This window comes from Clinocottus analis, unplaced genomic scaffold, assembly GCF_023055335.1.
Source record: "Clinocottus analis isolate CAN_PGR_092001 unplaced genomic scaffold, fCliAna1.0.p SCAF_32, whole genome shotgun sequence".
Classification (NCBI taxonomy): Eukaryota; Metazoa; Chordata; class Actinopteri; order Perciformes; family Cottidae; genus Clinocottus; species Clinocottus analis.
In genome coordinates, this window is record NW_027176065.1 from 561,726 (window position 1) to 577,989 (window position 16,264).

Consider the following 16,264-nt stretch of genomic DNA (forward strand, 5'->3'; position numbering starts at 1 on the left):
ACACACACACACACACACACACACACACACACTTGGGAAAAACAACAAACGCATGCACACTGTTAAGTATTTATAATCGCGCTCGGAGCCAGAATCATTTTGTCCTCTAGCCGCTCTCTCCTCGCTGCCTCGAGTCGTTTCCTCTGTCCTGAACCCTCAGAGGCTGCAGCTGATCACACTGATTCATACGCACCAGCAGACACTCCTCATCATAATTAATAACCCTGCAGTTCAAAGCTCTCTATTACTGAACCGCAGGAGAGCTGCAGGCTGAGCGCTGCAGCTTAGAGCAAACATGCAACCATCACACACACACACACACACACACACACACACACACACACACACACACACACACACACACACACACACACACACGTGTTAAAAAGCTCTTGGCTGTTGAACCATGAGACGCTTGCTGAGCCTGACAGATTTAACCCTGGTCGGGATTAACCCATAAAATTATCTTGGTGCCCAGGCTGTCGCCTGAGAGAAGAAGACGGAAAAAAAACAAAGAAAATAGAGCGGGATTTTCTTTTTTTTCTTTAAGCTTCTTTCTCTTCTCGTTGGCCAACAGTTGTGATCTTTCGCCGACTCGTCGAGGCAGGAAGTCACGTCGGGGTTAATAGACGCATGTTCACGCGTTTAAATCTCCACAACATGCAGGAGGAAGGGGAGGAAGAGGAGGAGGAGGAGGAGAGGGAAAAAAGAAGCGGCGGATTAAAGATGGAGGGGAAAAAAAGAAAGCTCCAGCGGCAGGATGAAGGTGGAGGAGGAAGCACAGTGTGGCGTTCAGGGATGGAAACACGGTCAGGTCACCGGGCCGTCTGCAGGTTCACCTTTACTGGTTTTAGATGCTTTAGAGAATAAAACTGGTCGTAATCTATATTTTTTCCCACAAATTTTGTTAACAAATTCCACAAAAAGACTAAACAAATCGTCGCCGTGCTGCTGCGTCGCTCTGACGCGTCGATTAGCGAGCTCTGCTAGGTTCTGTTTGTACTTTGAGAGCCCGGCTAGCAGTTTCCCTCCGCTTCCAGTCTTTATGCTAAGCTAGGCTAACCGAGTCCATGCCCTCAGCTGCGGACCAGACGCACACATCCATGTGAAGGTAACATCTCCTGATCTCACAGAACGTGTGGAACCGTTCCTCTGGGGATCTTTCCCGTCCAGCTGTCAGGACGTTGGCGTCTTCAACCTGAATCTCTCGGCGTCTCATTACCGCTTCATTATTCATGTCCCTACAGCTGCTCCAGAGGTTGACTTTCTGTTTTAATTAAAATGCAAACTGAGAATTTTGTGCGTCACATTAAATGTAAACCCCTTTTTTTTCTTTTTTTTTTCCTAAAAGCTTTTATTGTGAAGCAGCTGCAGCCAACATCAACGAGCAGCCTGAGATTGGGCTTCAGGCGAACGCTATTTTTATGCTACGTGACGTGTTTTGGTGCCATTTCATCAGCGAATCACGTTCAAATATCCAGCTTTGCTTGGCTCCCATTCTAGAAAAATACTACTAAACATCTTCTGACCTGCAAATTAACAAATTAAAATATAAAAACTGAAATGATGTCAGGATGAAATGCTAACACGACGCTAGTTTTGCTGCTCAGAGCTCGTCTTTCTGCAGAACGACCTGGAGTGCTTTTAGCTTTTCTCCGTCGTGATGCTACCGACACTTGGACACGTCAATCACATGTTTGATCAGACGCTTATTGATAATAATAATGAAAGATAATCGTTCCGATTGGCTCAGGACCTGCAGACAGCGGCTGATGACAGAGTCGGTGTTTTAGTGTTTGTGAGTCATGCAGAGGGAAAGAGGAGAGTCCAGCCGGGTGAGCGAGGTGTTAGCTGGCCTCCGGTCACCGACTCACTGCCTGCAGTGGAGGAGGAAGCAGCAGCAGCGGCGGCGGCGGCGGCAGCGGGGGGCGGGGCCCCGGCCGAGTTGGTGAGAGAAGAGGAGGAGCTAAGCCCCACGTGGGTGGGGCTAGAGAGCGTTTTGGCGGCGGTGGCGTCATTGTGCTGGCTGACGACGGACGGCTGGCGGCGCAGGGCGCCCGGCACCGGAGCCTGGCCCGTCTGGAAGGTATAGACCACATCCATCTGAAGGAAGGACAGCCACAACACACACCGTTAGAGAGCAGAGGAGACAAGGACAGAGGAAAGAGGACAGAGGAAAAGACTACCAGACAGGGTTAGAGATTAGTTTAAAGAGGCGGTCGAAGAAGAAGGTGCCCCGTCCTCCCGCGGGGACGACCGACACACAATGACGTCTGTTCTGCAGCAGGAAGTCGTGACAAGAAGAAGTGGTCGATCGAGAGAGAGAGAGAGAGAGAGAGAGAGACAGAGAGAGAGAGAGAGAGAGAGAGAGAGAGAGAGAGAGAGAGAGAGAGAGAGAGAGAGAGAGAGAGAGAGAGAGCAGGAAAATTTGAGAGAGAGCTGTCATTTAGTAAGAGAAAGACAAAATGGGAAGAAGCTCAGATTGAGGGGATGAAGGAAAGAAACGCAACAACGAGTAAGGAGCTTTTGAATCCGGCTGAAAGCACTCGGAGGAGGAGGAAGAGGAGGAGGAGGAGGAGGAAGGAGCGGAGGAAGAGGAGAAATTGTGTCACTCGGAGTGACTAGATAAAAGTTTCGTCGGCGAGGTGCCGCTTGTACCAATTATTCCTCCACTGTGTGTGACTGTCGAGGCGTTGAGCGGCGTGACGCTGCCCACCAGGATTAGAGAGGAGGAGGACAGGAAGAGGAGCGTGGAGAGATAAGAACCTAATTAGCTTGCAGCCTTTTTCTTTTTTTTGTTGCGTCGCCTCCTCCTCCACCCCCCCTCCTCCATCCCCCCTCCTCCATCCTCCCTCCTCCACCCCCCCCTCCTCCATCCTCCCTCCTCCATCCTCCATCCTCCATCCTCCCTCCTCCCTCCTCCCTCCTCCATCCTCCCTCCTCCATCCCCCCTCCTCCATCCTCCCTCCTCCATCCCCCCTCCTCCCTCCTCCACCCCCCCTCCTCCATCCCCCCTCCTCCATCCTCCCTCCTCCATCCTCCCTCCTCCACCCCCCCTCCTCCACCCTCCCTCCTCCATCCCTCCTCTTCCATCCCCCCTCCTCCATCCTCCCTCCTCCATCCTCCCTCCTCCATCCTCCCTCCTCCATCCTCCCTCCCCCCTCCTCCATCCTCCATCCTCCCTCCTCCCTCCTCCCTCCTCCATCCTCCATCCCAGGAGGACGACAGACTGATGCTACAGATACGCAGACGTGGAGAGAGAAGAGAGGGAGAGCTTCCTCTCTGGTTTTCCTGCTCGCATCACTTCCTGCTTCCACCACGCCCTGCGGCAACACGGAGGCCAGGTGAAGGTGTGACACGCTGGCAACCGATCGTCTTCAGTAGAGCTATTGATCGTCTCTTTAGAGCTATTGATCGTCTTCAGTAGAGCTATTGATCGTCTTCAGTAGAGCTATTGATCGTCTTCAGTAGAGCTATTGATCGTCTTCAGTAGAGCTATTGATCGTCTTCAGTAGTTTCTGATCGTCTTCAGTAGAGCTATCGATCGTCTTCAGTAGAGTTATTAATCGTCTTCAGTAGAGCTATTGATCGTCTTCAGTAGAGTTTCTGATCGTCTTCAGTAGAGCTATCGATCGTCTTCAGTAGAGCTATCGATCGTCTTCAGTAGAGCTTCTGATCGTCTTCAGTAGAGCTTCTGATCGTCTTCAGTAGAGCTTCTGATCGTCTTCAGTAGAGCTATTGATCGTCTTCAGTAGAGCTATTGATCGTCTTCAGTAGAGTTTCTGATCGTCTTCAGTAGAGCTATTGATCGTCTTCAGTAGAGTTTCTGATCGTCTTCAGTAGAGCTATTGATCGTCTTCAGTAGAGCTATTGATCGTCTTCAGTAGAGCTATTGATCGTCTTCAGTAGAGCTATTGATCGTCTTCAGTAGAGCTATTGATCGTCTTCAGTAGAGCTATTGATCGTCTTCAGTAGAGCTATTGATCGTCTTCAGTAGAGCTATTGATCGTCTTCAGTAGAGCTATCGATCGTCTTCAGTAGAGCTATCGATCGTCTTCAGTAGAGCTTCTGATCGTCTTCAGTAGAGCTTCTGATCGTCTTCAGTAGAGCTATTGATCGTCTTCAGTAGAGCTTCTGATCGTCTTCAGTAGAGCTTCTGATCGTCTTCAGTAGAGCTATTGATCGTCTTCAGTAGAGCTATTGATCGTCTTCAGTAGAGTTTCTGATCGTCTTCAGTAGAGCTATTGATCGTCTTCAGTAGAGTTTCTGATCGTCTTCAGTAGAGCTATTGATCGTCTTCAGTAGAGCTATTGATCGTCTTCAGTAGAGCTATTGATCGTCTTCAGTAGAGCTATTGATCGTCTTCAGTAGAGCTATTGATCGTCTTCAGTAGAGCTATTGATCGTCTTCAGTAGAGCTATTGATCGTCTTCAGTAGAGCTATCGATGCTGCTGAGCAGGTGATGAACAAGTGGGCTTTTACAGCTTTTTCTCTCATAAAACAGATCAGTAAAGTTGCAGCGTATCAGATGCACAAAGAGACGTTTCTGTTAAGATGCTATTGGTTGTTTCTGGAAGGATAAAGTGAGAACAATGCATGAAGTCTGTTAGTTTGAGTCTTTTCAGAGGAGAACAGAAGAAGACATCAGGTATTATTATATCAGATGTGTGTATCCTGCAGCCACAACAAGTAGACGCAGTCCACTGTTGAGAGGAAAACACCTGGCCTCTGTGTGTGTGTGTGTGTGTGTGTGAAAGAGAGATGGCTGCTGTCACTGTGGGTGGGTGTTAGCATCGAGGCTAATGAACCCCATAGGGACCGAATGGGACTGCCTGTGGACATGCTAATGCGAAGTGAGTGTAGATGTATCCAGTAGGAGGAGGATCGCGCGCACACACACACACACACACACACACACACACACACACACACACACACACACACACACACACAGCAGAGTCCCAGACTGTGGGATGAGTCACAGGGGAAGACGCCGCTGTGAAGGTGCTGCTGTTTAGCTTCAACGCCGACTGAGAGAGGAATAAAAATATACAATAAGCTTTTTGTCCCTCGCTGCACGCCGTCTTTAAACCCTGCTCTGAAGCTCTGCAGCCGAGTGTGAAATTAACTGGACAACAGTTTAAAAAAAGAGCAACCATTCGGACCACCGCCATGTTTTAATTTACCCTGAGCGGTCCACTGTGGATGCAACAGCTCGCTTTCTTTTCGCAGAAAGATGTTGTGTGGTTCCCTCGGGTTCAGCGACGGGAATCCTCTCTAAATCAAAATGCATTGAGGATTTGTCACGTTCTCATTCTCCCTCAGTCACATGAAGTCTGAGTGGAGACGTTTTATCAGCGGCTTATGTTATAAAGATTTATGAGGTTGTTTTTCCCCTCGCTCTCGAGGAAAAAAGGTGAGCTATTGTGCGACGGAGCGTCGTGTCTGCGCTCGACGCCGCAGATAATCCTGCAGCGTCACGGCGCTCCTTCCACCTGAAGACAAGACGCTGCCGTCTGCAGAGCCCCGGGCTCGCCTCAGGAGATCAATAACACCACGGAGGAAGAGGAGGAGGAGGAGGAGGAAGAAGAAGCCGGTCCTCACCAGCAACAGCTCGTTCTTTTGGAATTAACGGCTCCTGAACTCGATCGCCTCTTCATCTCTTCTCATGTTTAAATCCTCTGTTCCTCAGAGCAGAGAAGAGGTTTAACTCTCCTCTTCCTCTAAGAGGAGGTTTAACTCTCCTCTTCCTCTGAGAGGAGGTTTAACTCTCCTCTTCCTCTGAGAGGAGGTTTAACTCTCCTCTTCCTCTGAGAGGAGGTTTAACTCTCCTCTTCCTCTGAGAGGAGGTTTAACTCTCCTCTTCCTCTGAGAGGAGGTTTAACTCTCCTCTTCCTCTGAGAGGAGGTTTAACTCTCCTCTTCCTCTGAGAGGAGGTTTAACTCTCCTCTTCCTCTGAGAGGAGGTTTAACTCTCCTCTTCCTCTGAGAGGAGGTTTAACTCTCCTCTTCCTCTGAGAGGAGGTTTAACTCTCCTCTTCCTCTGAGAGGAGGTTTAACTCTCCTCTTCCTCTGAGAGGAGGTTTAACTCTCCTCTTCCTCTGAGAGGAGGTTTAACTCTCCTCTTCCTCTGAGAGGAGGTTTAACTCTCCTCTTCCTCTGAGAGGAGGTTTAACTCTCCTCTTCCTCTGAGAGGAGGTTTAACTCTCCTCTTCCTCTAAGAGGAGGTTTAACTCTCCTCTTCCTCTGAGGAAAGAAGAAACACATAATAATAATAATAATAATAATAATAATAATAATAATAATAATAATAATAAACTTGTTTCTTATTCTCACTGCCGGTTCAATCTGAAGCTTTTCTAAATGAAGCGTCTGAAACGTTTCTAGAGATTTAAATTCCTCCTCGCCGTCACGATGAAACAGTTCTTTACCTCCTGCTGTTTCTGGGACAGTCGTTTGATTTAGGAAGATGAAGAGGAGGAAGAAGAGGAGGAGGATGAAGAGGAAGAAGAAGAAGGAAGAGGAGGAGGAGGAAGAAGGAAGAGAAGGATGAAGAGAAGGAAGAGGAAGGGAGGAGGAGGAGAAAGAAGAAGAGGAGGATGAAGAGGAAGAAGAAGGAAGAGAAGGAGGAGGAGGATGAAAAGGAAGAAGGAAGAGAAGGAGGAAGAGGAAGAAGAAGGAAGATGAAGGAAAAAGGAGGAGGAAGAAGGTTTGTTTGATTTTGGGAAGATGAAGACGAGGAGGAAGAGAAGGAGGTGGAGCTTAGTTTGATTTTTAGGTTTCTTTTGCAGATGACACGCGGTCAGACATCTTCCCGGCAAAAAATAAATGAAACAAAAAACAATAAAAAAAGTCTAATTTCTAATTTCCCTTCCACTGCCTCCTGCGTCTCCATGGCAACTGGTGTTTTTCTGCAGCTCTCTGGACACGACAGACGTCTGAGTCATCGCCGCGGCAACCTCCACGCCAGAGAGCCCTCACCGCGCACGGCGAGGCGCTAACGCGGCTAACGCGGCTAGCGCGGCGGCCAGCGCCCCGTACCTGCGTCTGGATGCGGTTCAGGCCTCTGAACCACAGGATCTGTCCTCGCCGCAGCTCCATCTCGGCGTGGTCGATCTCGTCGGCGCCCTCCGTCATCTCCTCCTCGTGGATGTCCTCCTTCGTGGTGCCGTGGCCGGCTTCCTTCAGGAACTTCAGGTGGTGGGTGGGGATGGCCGAGATCAGCTGAGAGCGGGGACGTAAACAAACAAATACATGAGTAATAAAGTTATGGCCGAGCGGTTTTTCCTCTTTTTTAACCAGGCACGATTTAACAAAAAGATGCATTGTGGGAAATATAAGATCACGCGGTTCTGGAGCTTGACTTATATAAAAGTCAGGATATCTCGCCGTCCACCGTTTTCAAATCTGCTTTAACCTTTCGGAAAATCCTCTCGCTCACATTTTAATACCCAGCATGCCCCATTCAGACAATCATTTGGCATAAAATATGATTATTTTTCCATTTTTGAAACCGAACGACACAGTTTCTTGACTGAAACTCTTCCTAACAGGACAAGGTTTTGTTTTATTGTGATTTTTGTTGCAGCTTCTGATTCTTTAGGTCCTAATCTTTCCATAAAGGTGTCTTATTGACGCTCCAGGAGGCTTTTTTGGGGAATCTGGCTCATATCATGCTGAATGTTCATAGTTACCATCAAAATATCTTTTAAAAGTGATTTTTTTTGCAGATATACATTTTTTCCACAAGACTTTGCTGAACAAATACACACAATAAACACAAGTATTGGACTTAATTTGGGGACCGCTCGTCTGTGGAGCAGTTGTGTTGTTTTTGAAAAGGCTAAATGACAACAAGTCTGTATTGATCAGGAGACGTGTCACTCTGAAGTGTGATCAGACAATGCCAACTACCACATAGCCGGTTTGGACCGGTACCGGCGACGTTTTCTTCGTGTGTGTGTGTGTGTGTGTGTGTGTGTGTGTGCGGGGAGGCCGAGCAGAGGAAGGTAATGATCGTGCGAGGCGCCGCTGCTCAATGATTAAAAGGCCAAACACTGAGTAGTGAAGCCTGATCTTTATCTGCAGCAACACAGGTTGAACACGGCAGACGCACAAAGAGAGACACAAATGAAGCTGATCAGCTGATCAGCTGCGAGTCTCTTCACTGACGCAACACACACGAGAGCTCTTCTTCGACAACTTTGCTCTTTGATGAGATTCCTGAAAGGTTACATTAAAGTGTAAAAGGCTCTCGTGCAGCGTTCTGTATCTGAAGCGTCTTCATCTTGGAACTGAAGTGAAGCTTCATCTGTTTTTATCTCAGACCTTAAAACACAAACGTGATTGTTTTCCCGCACGAGTTTAGTTGTGTTTGTTTCCATCGTTGGACTCTGAGCGCGTCGTTTCATCGTCTTCACGCCGGCTTCTTATAGTCGCGTCTTTTCCCTCAGAAACAAACTGAACCGCAGACCTGAGATCAGTCTGATGCTGCCACACCGCAATGCCTCTGTTCTGTGTTCTCTGTGTTCTGTGTTCTCTGTGTTCTGTGTTCTGTGTTCTCTGTTCTCTGTGTTCTCTGTTCTCTGTGTTCTCTGTGTTCTCTGTTCTCTGTGTTCTGTGTTCTCTGTTCTCTGTGTTCTCTGTGTTCTCTGTGTTCTCTGTGTTCTCTGTTCTCTGTGTTCTCTGTTCTCTGTGTTCTCTGTGTTCTGTGTTCTCTGTGTTCTCTGTGTTCTGCTCTCTGTGTTCTGTTCTCTGTGTTCTGTTCTGTTCTCTGTGTTCTGTTCTCTGTGTTCTGTTCTCTGTGTTCTCTGTGTTCTGTTCTCTGTGTTCTGTTCTCTGTGTTCTGTTCTCTGTGTTCTCTGTGTTCTGTTCTCTGTGTTCTGTTCTCTGTGTTCTGCTCTGTTCTCTGTGTTCTCTGTGTTCTGCTCTGTTCTCTGTGTTCTGTTCTCTGTTCTGTTCTCTGCTGTGTTCTGTTCTGTTCTCTGTTCTCTGTGTTCTCCTTCTGTTCTCCGTCTGTTCTCCGTCTCTGCCCTCCAACTGAACCCAGCAGGTTTTCTGTGACTGAAGCTTTGTTGTGTTTTATATATATCTATTTATCTAATGTATGCTTTCTAAGCCTGTGTGTGTGTGTCTTTGTATTTGTATGTGTGTGCGTTTGTGTGTGTGTGTGTGTGTATGTGCATGTGTTTGTTGATGTATGTGTGTGTATGAGTGCGTGTATGTGTGTGTGCGTACGTTTACATTCTAAGAGATTTGTGCATCTGATGCCGCATGTGTGTGTGTGTGTGTGCGTCTGTGAGTGTGTGTGTGCGTGTGTGTGTGTGTGCGTGTGTGTCTGTGTGTGTGTGTCTGTGTGTGTGTGTGTTCTTTTCCCTCGCTGCTTTCATGTGCCGCGCTGCGTGCTCATTACCATGGCGATGGTCGGGATGGCAACGCTGCAGCGGCGGCGCGAGTGTGACAGGAAACAGAACTCTCACGTCTCCTCATCTTCATCCTCATCTTCATCCTCATCTTCCCCTCAGCGCAGGATGTTTACTCACAGAAATCTACAGGAGCTTATCTCTGCTTTTGGGCTCTGACGTGAGCGGACTAGAACTCTCAGGGTTCTAGCTCCGGTTCTGGTTCTGTCTCTAGCTCTGGTTCGGGTTCTTCCTCTGGTTCTGGTTCTGCCTCTGGCTCTGGTTCTGGTTCTGGTTCTGGCTCTGGTTCTGCCTCTGGCTCTACCTCTGGTTCTGGTTCTGGTCTCACCTGGCCCCACAGCAGCTCCCCCACGCCGATGAAGACGCACCACAGCCATTGGTCGATGGTCAGCGCCGTGCAGGAGAACGGCTTCCCGCCGAACTGCACGATGACGATCTGGAGGGGGAGAAGCAGACGGGACGCTTCTGTTTGTTTACTTGTCAACAAATCCCCCACGTGTAAATAAACCCCAAACCATCAACTAATGGATCCACTAACACATATACATATATGTGTGTGTGTGTGTGTGTGTGTGTGTGTGTGTGTGTGTGTGTGTGTGTGTGTGCATCCAAAGCCTGCTACATCTTCTCCTTCTGCTTCACTGAGCTCCATTGTTGTCCAGAAACTATTAAACTCACATGAATGAGCCGCTTCCTTCACCAACAAACACACACAAAGTCCCCGACAGATGCTCTTATTAAATATTAAACTATGTGTGAGCCATTTGTGAAGATGTGTGTCTTCATGAGGAACCGAAGGGCTCGTGGAGAAGTTTGTGAAACACCAGGAATTTAATTAGTTTAGAACTAAAATAGAGCGAGACGCAGCTCGTCTCGTGATCTCCAGGACTTCATTCACGATTAGCTTGTTACCTCGTCAGGAAATTACAAACACAGCGTTCATGGAACTTGGTGGAAGGATGCACACGGCCGAGGAACGCATTAGCTTTAGCATGTTTAACACTAACATTAGCATTAGCTTTAGCATGTTTAACACTAACATTAGCATTTACTTTAGCACGTTTAACACCAACATTAGCAACTTTATCACGTTTAACACTAACATTAGCATTAACTTTAGCACGTTTAACACTAACATTAACTTTAGCGCGTTTAACACTAACATTACAATTAACTTTAGCATGTTTAACACCAACATAAGCATTAACTTTAGCATGTTTAACACCAACATAAGCATTAACTTTAGCATGTTTAACACCAACATAAGCATTAACTTTAGCATGTTTAACACTATCATTAGCATTACCTTTAGCATGTTTAACACCAACATAAGCATTAACTTTAGCATGTTTAACACTATCATTAGCATTAACTTTAGCATGTTTAACACCAACATAAGCATTAACTTTAGCATGTTTAACACCAACATAAGCATTAACTTTAGCATGTTTAACACTATCATTAGCATTAACTTTAGCATGTTTAACACCAACATAAGCATTAACTTTAGCATGTTTAACACCAACATAAGCATTAACTTTAGCATGTTTAACACTATCATTAGCATTACCTTTAGCATGTTTAACACCAACATAAGCATTAACTTTAGCATGTTTAACACTAACATCAGCATTAACTTTAGCATGTTTAACATTAACTTTAACACGTTTAACACTAGCATTAACTTTAGCACATCTAACACTAACATGAACATTAGCTTTAGCACGTTTAACACTAACATAAGTTTTAGCATGTTCAACACTAATGTTAGCATTAACTTTAGCATGTTTAACACGTGCATGTGTTTCACAAAGAGAAACGACCTTCATTTGAATCGATTCACCTTGACAGTAAAGCTATGAGAGGAGACAGGTTGTTGGTGATGATGATGATGATGATGATGATGATGATGGTGATGGAGTTACCTGCAGGGCGAAGGTCCCCAGCACCACGCTGCAGAAGATGGGGTTCCTGTAGATTCCCTCGAACACGTTCCTCTCCCCGTGGATCTTGCGGGCGTTGATCTCGTTGAAGAGCTGCATCATGACGAACACGTTGAACACGATGGTGTAGTGCTCCGACGGCGGCGAGTGCAGCGGGCTGTTGCGTCCGCTGTCGATGTCGAAGATCGACTCGCCTGAGAAAAACAAACAAATTGTTCACACACACACACACACACACACACACACACACACGCAGGACAAAGCCATTCTTCCACGTAGGGGTTAACCGGTCTGGGGTCTCCGGGCCTGAAAGGGATGCGCCTCACCAGCGAAGAGCAGGGTGAAGATGATGACGAGCTGGTACACGGCGTGACCCAGGATGTTCTTCATCATGGTCCTGGAGATGAGGGGCTTGTTGCGGCCGTACGGCTTACGCAGCAGCAGAGACTCGGTGGGCGGCTCGGTGGCCAGAGCGAGAGACGCCAGGGTGTCCATGATGAGGTTGACCCAGAGCATCTGGACGGCCTTCAGAGGAGAGTCCTGCAGGAGGAGGAGGAGGAGGAAGAAAGGCCGAGTTTAAGGTACAGGAAGTCGTCCATCTCTGCACATTTCCTTCTTAAATTAAAAAGGGCAATGGATGGTTTAGTGACACCTAGTGGCGAGGCTGCAGATTGCAACCCACTGACATCTCCCTCTGTGCCTAGCAGGCGTCTGGAGCCGGTGTTTGGTTTGTCCCTTCCGGGCTACCGTAGAAACATGGCGGTGCAACAGAGTGGACTCCGTGTGAAACATTTTCCAGAAGACTACAGAAAACACATATTCTATATCTGCCCATCAACCTCCTCGATTCTCCTAAAGAGAGAATTGAAGGTGAAGGAGAGTCTGTGTCTCCATAAAGGAATCCTGGTCACACATCTACAACACCGTCACCAGAAGATCTCAACTAATGAAGGCAGTCGTCTTTTCATCCTCGTCAAACAAACCCTGGCTCCTACATTACCCATGATGCACCTGCATTTGTGCAAATAGCCACTACTGGTAAGATCACTCCTTTTTCAACTGAAATATTTTCATTTTCTTTCCTTTTTTTTCAGCCCCTTTCAGCACGACTCTAGTGACATCACTCGAGGCAAATGAATCAGACTTTAAGCTTTAAACTAAACTCATATTAACTACAAAAAAATATAAAAAAGCCACTAAAATATGATTTGACAATTTTATTACCGGGCTTTTTCCAGACATTTAAAATGTCTTTTTAATAAAAGAAAAAGATTTTCTGTTGTTCACAATGTTATGTACCATAATAATAATAATAATAAGCAATGATATCATAGTGTGTTGTCTGCTGGACCGACTTAAATGCATATAAAAGCATTTCTCACACACACACACACACACACACACACACACACACGCACACACACACACACACACCCTCCTCCTGAAGCCTACGCTCTGCGGCTGCAGTAAAGACATCAGTTTACATCTTTTAATGATCCGTGCGGCGCGGCGGCGGCCAGCGAGCGCCAGATGATCAGTGAGCGAGAACACGAACCCGCTGAGCCGCATCACAGGATTATGATGCTGACGCGTTGCCATGGTTTCAGGCCGTATCTTAGCCCACTTTGAGCCGTCGCAGGGCGAGTTATCCGTCCAGTTATCCGTCCAGTTATCCGTCCCGCCAGCTGTGAGCCTTTCAATTAATGCACCAACTTTTATTTATTCTTTATTGTGTCGGGAGTTTAGTTTCCTGATTAGAGAACGTTATGAAAAAGAAACGGGAAAAGAGACACAGCGGCCTCGCCAACGCACAGACGCTCAGAGAAGCAGGAGAGGAAGAAGAAGAGGAAGAAGAGGAAGAAGAGGAAGAAGAAGAAGAAGAAGAAGAAGAAGAAGAAGAAGAAGGAGGAGAAGAAGAAGGAGAAGAATGAGGAGGAAGAAGAGTAAGAAGAAGAAGACGAAGAAGAAGAAGAAGAAGAAGAAGAAGAAGAAGAAGAAGAAGGAGAAGAAGAAGAATGAGGAGAAGAAGAAGAAGAAGCAGCAGGAGAAGAATGAGAAGAAGAAGAAGGAGGAGAATGTGGAGGAGGAGGAAGAGGAGAAGAAGGAGGAGGAGGAGAAGAAGAAGGAGAAGGAGAAGAAGAAGAAGGAGAAGAATGTGGAGGAGGAGGAGAAGAAGAAGGAGAAGGAGAAGAAGAAGAAGAAGAAGAAGAAGAAGAAGAAGGAGGAGGAAGAGGAGGAGGAGGAGAAGAAGAAGAAGAAGAAGAAGAAGAAGAAGAAGAAGAAGAAGAAGAAGAAGAAGAAAAGAAGGAGGAGCAGGAGAAAAAGACGAAGGAAAAGAAGGAGAAGAAGAAGGAGAAGAAATCTGAAAATGACTTTGTTTCCGTTGTTTTGTGTAGTTTGATCAAGCAGCCTCCCTGAAGCCTCACAATGCGACGCCGCGTGACAGACACACACACACGAGAGCTCACAGCCACACAGAAGGTTCAGCCGAACAAACAGTCGCACAACTGGAGTTCTCCTGCGAGCACCCTGGGGTGCAGCGGCCGTGACGACGCCACACGTTCTGACAGTGAAGATGAAAACCTGTTGTCTTTCATCCTGATGGCAGGAAGTCAGGAGCGAGCGTTCTGTCCTCATCCTGCAGAGAGCAACTTCAAGAAGCTCAACATCTAACAACAGAGCTGCTGTTCTCCAGGAAGTACACACAGTACCTTTTGGGTTTCTAAGAAGTACACACAGTACCTTTTGGGTTTCTAAGAAGTACACACAGTACCTTTTGGGTTTCTAAGAAGTACACACAGTACCTTTTGGGTTTCTAAGAAGTACACACAGTACCTTTTGGGTTTCTAAGAAGTACACACAGTACCTTTTGGGTTTTTTAAATGTGCCTGCTGGGATTTTTTTTCAACAATTGGTGGACAAGAGAGCCTTTCATTTAAAAAGAAATAAAGGTATTTGTCCGCATACAATATGTGCACATGATGTACGAGGATCAACGTTGAAACGTAAAATAATTTGAATCTAGTTGAAGAATAAAACACAAACTCTACGGAGAAATTACTGTCGGTGCACACGGACATCGCGACGACTCAAAATGTGAAAACTTGAAAATAAAAAACCGTGTGTGTGGGTGTGTGGGTGTGTGTGTACGTGTGTGTGTGTGTGTGTGTGTGTGTGTGTGTGTGTGTGTGTGTGTACGTGTGTGTGGGTGTGTGTGTGTGTGTGTGTGTACCTGCGTGATGCAGGCGCCGGTGAACGCCACGATCACGGCCACCACGTTGACGGTGAGCTGGAACTGCAGGAACTTGGAGATGCTGTCGTACACGTTCCTCCCCCACATGACGGCCTTCACGATGCTGGTGAAGTTGTCGTCGGTCAGGATGATGTCGGACGCCTCTTTGGCCACGTCTGTACCGGCGATTCCCTGCAAAGCAAAGATAGAGGAGGACCGAGTGTCAGATCCCGGTTCAGACGTTGAAAACTGTGGAACCAACGTTGCCAAGATATAAGATGACCAAGATATTGTGATCATAACTATGAACATCCAGCATGATATGAGCCAGACTCCACAAAAAAGCCTCCTGGAGCGTCAATAAGACACTTTTATGGAAAGATTAGGACCTAAAGAATCAGAATCTGCAACATAAATCACAATAAAACAAAGTCTTGTCCTGTTAGGAAGAAGTTTCAGTCAAAAAAATGTGTCGTTCGGTTAAAAAAAGAGAAAAATTATGTATTTTAAGCCAAAAGATTGTCTGGATGGGGCATGCTGGGACTTAAAATGAGAGCGGGAGGATTTTCACACAGTTTCCAAAAGGTTGAAGCAGATTTGAAAACGGTGGACGGCGAGATTAAAATGGGAGCGGGAGGATTTTGGGGCACATTTTCCAGCATTAACAAAGACGAAAAAGAAGACAAAGAAGACGAAGAAGAAGAAGAAGAAGAAGAAGAAGAAGAAGAAGAAGAAGAAGAAGAAGAAGAAGAAGAAGTCGGACTCTTCCAGACACACCGAGGTGGTCTCGCTCTGTTTGTTCCAGCCCACCAGGTGATAATTGAGGCGGCCGCTGCAGGTGTGAACTGAGAATATTCAAAATGGGAACATTAGAACTGAAAGGTCACAGGTTGTGTTTTTTAAAAAAGCCTCTGCGGTGCGTTCAGGAACACTGACTATTCTCAGAGGGCTGCTGGACTGCACGGCAGCACTCTGACTTTCCTCAGTAAACAAAGGTCACAACACACACACACACACACACACACACACACACACACACACACACACACACACACACACACACACAGCTGATGTCACTGAGCTCCTCCACAGGCAATTTTCCTGTCTTTAAATCATTCGTATCGGTCGGAGTATCAGCTGATCCTTTTGTTCGGGGCTGAAAGAAGCCGCGGATGTTTGAGGACGTTAGCGAGCGCGCGGTGTTAGCGAGCGCTCGGTGTTAGCGAGCGCGCGGTGTTAGCGAGCGGCGCCGCTTCGGGTTTCCCTCCAGTGTCTTTGGCTCCCTTTTAGCGGCGTTTCCTCAGGTGAAACCGAACGCCGCTGCTGTTGTTTCACAGCTGTATTTAACCCTTTCTTACCCGTCTTAGACAGCAGGTCATGTATTAGTGTTTTAAAGACGATGATGGGAGTACTTTATGCTCTGGGATAGTTTCAAAGAGAAAGAAAACAACATAACGTACATGAATGGCTTGAAAAAATGCTCACAAGCAAATGTAGGATAAAACTCGATACAGCACAGTATCGCGATATTTTGAGTGGCGATATTGCATCGATACACGGAAGTATCGATCTTTTATGTAATCAATTATGAACCTTTTGGTCCTCGAATAATAAAAAAAATCTTTTTCAGCTTTTTTTCATTTTGCTGCAATATTTGCGGTGGAAAAA

The 16,264-nt window shown here is 46.7% G+C and overlaps 1 protein-coding gene across 5 annotated transcripts in view; it reads right to left on the reverse strand.

The window, feature by feature from the left end:
* Positions 1-16,264, reverse strand: part of LOC137798832 (plasma membrane calcium-transporting ATPase 1-like) — an 85,987-nt gene that overhangs the window by 4,804 nt on the left and 64,919 nt on the right. For 2 of the 5 annotated variants that reach the window (XM_068595807.1, XM_068595805.1), the window contains 6 exons: positions 14,597-14,788; positions 11,691-11,904; positions 11,347-11,558; positions 9,750-9,857; positions 7,041-7,223; positions 1,875-2,103 (listed from right to left, as the gene is read on the reverse strand). In XM_068595807.1, coding sequence (XP_068451908.1) covers positions 1,875-2,103; positions 7,041-7,223; positions 9,750-9,857; positions 11,347-11,558; positions 11,691-11,904; positions 14,597-14,788 — 1,138 coding nt within the window. The remainder of the gene's footprint in view (positions 1-1,874; positions 2,104-7,040; positions 7,224-9,749; positions 9,858-11,346; positions 11,559-11,690; positions 11,905-14,596; positions 14,789-16,264) is intronic. The other 3 variants (XM_068595804.1, XM_068595803.1, XM_068595808.1) reach the window with 2 other exon arrangements.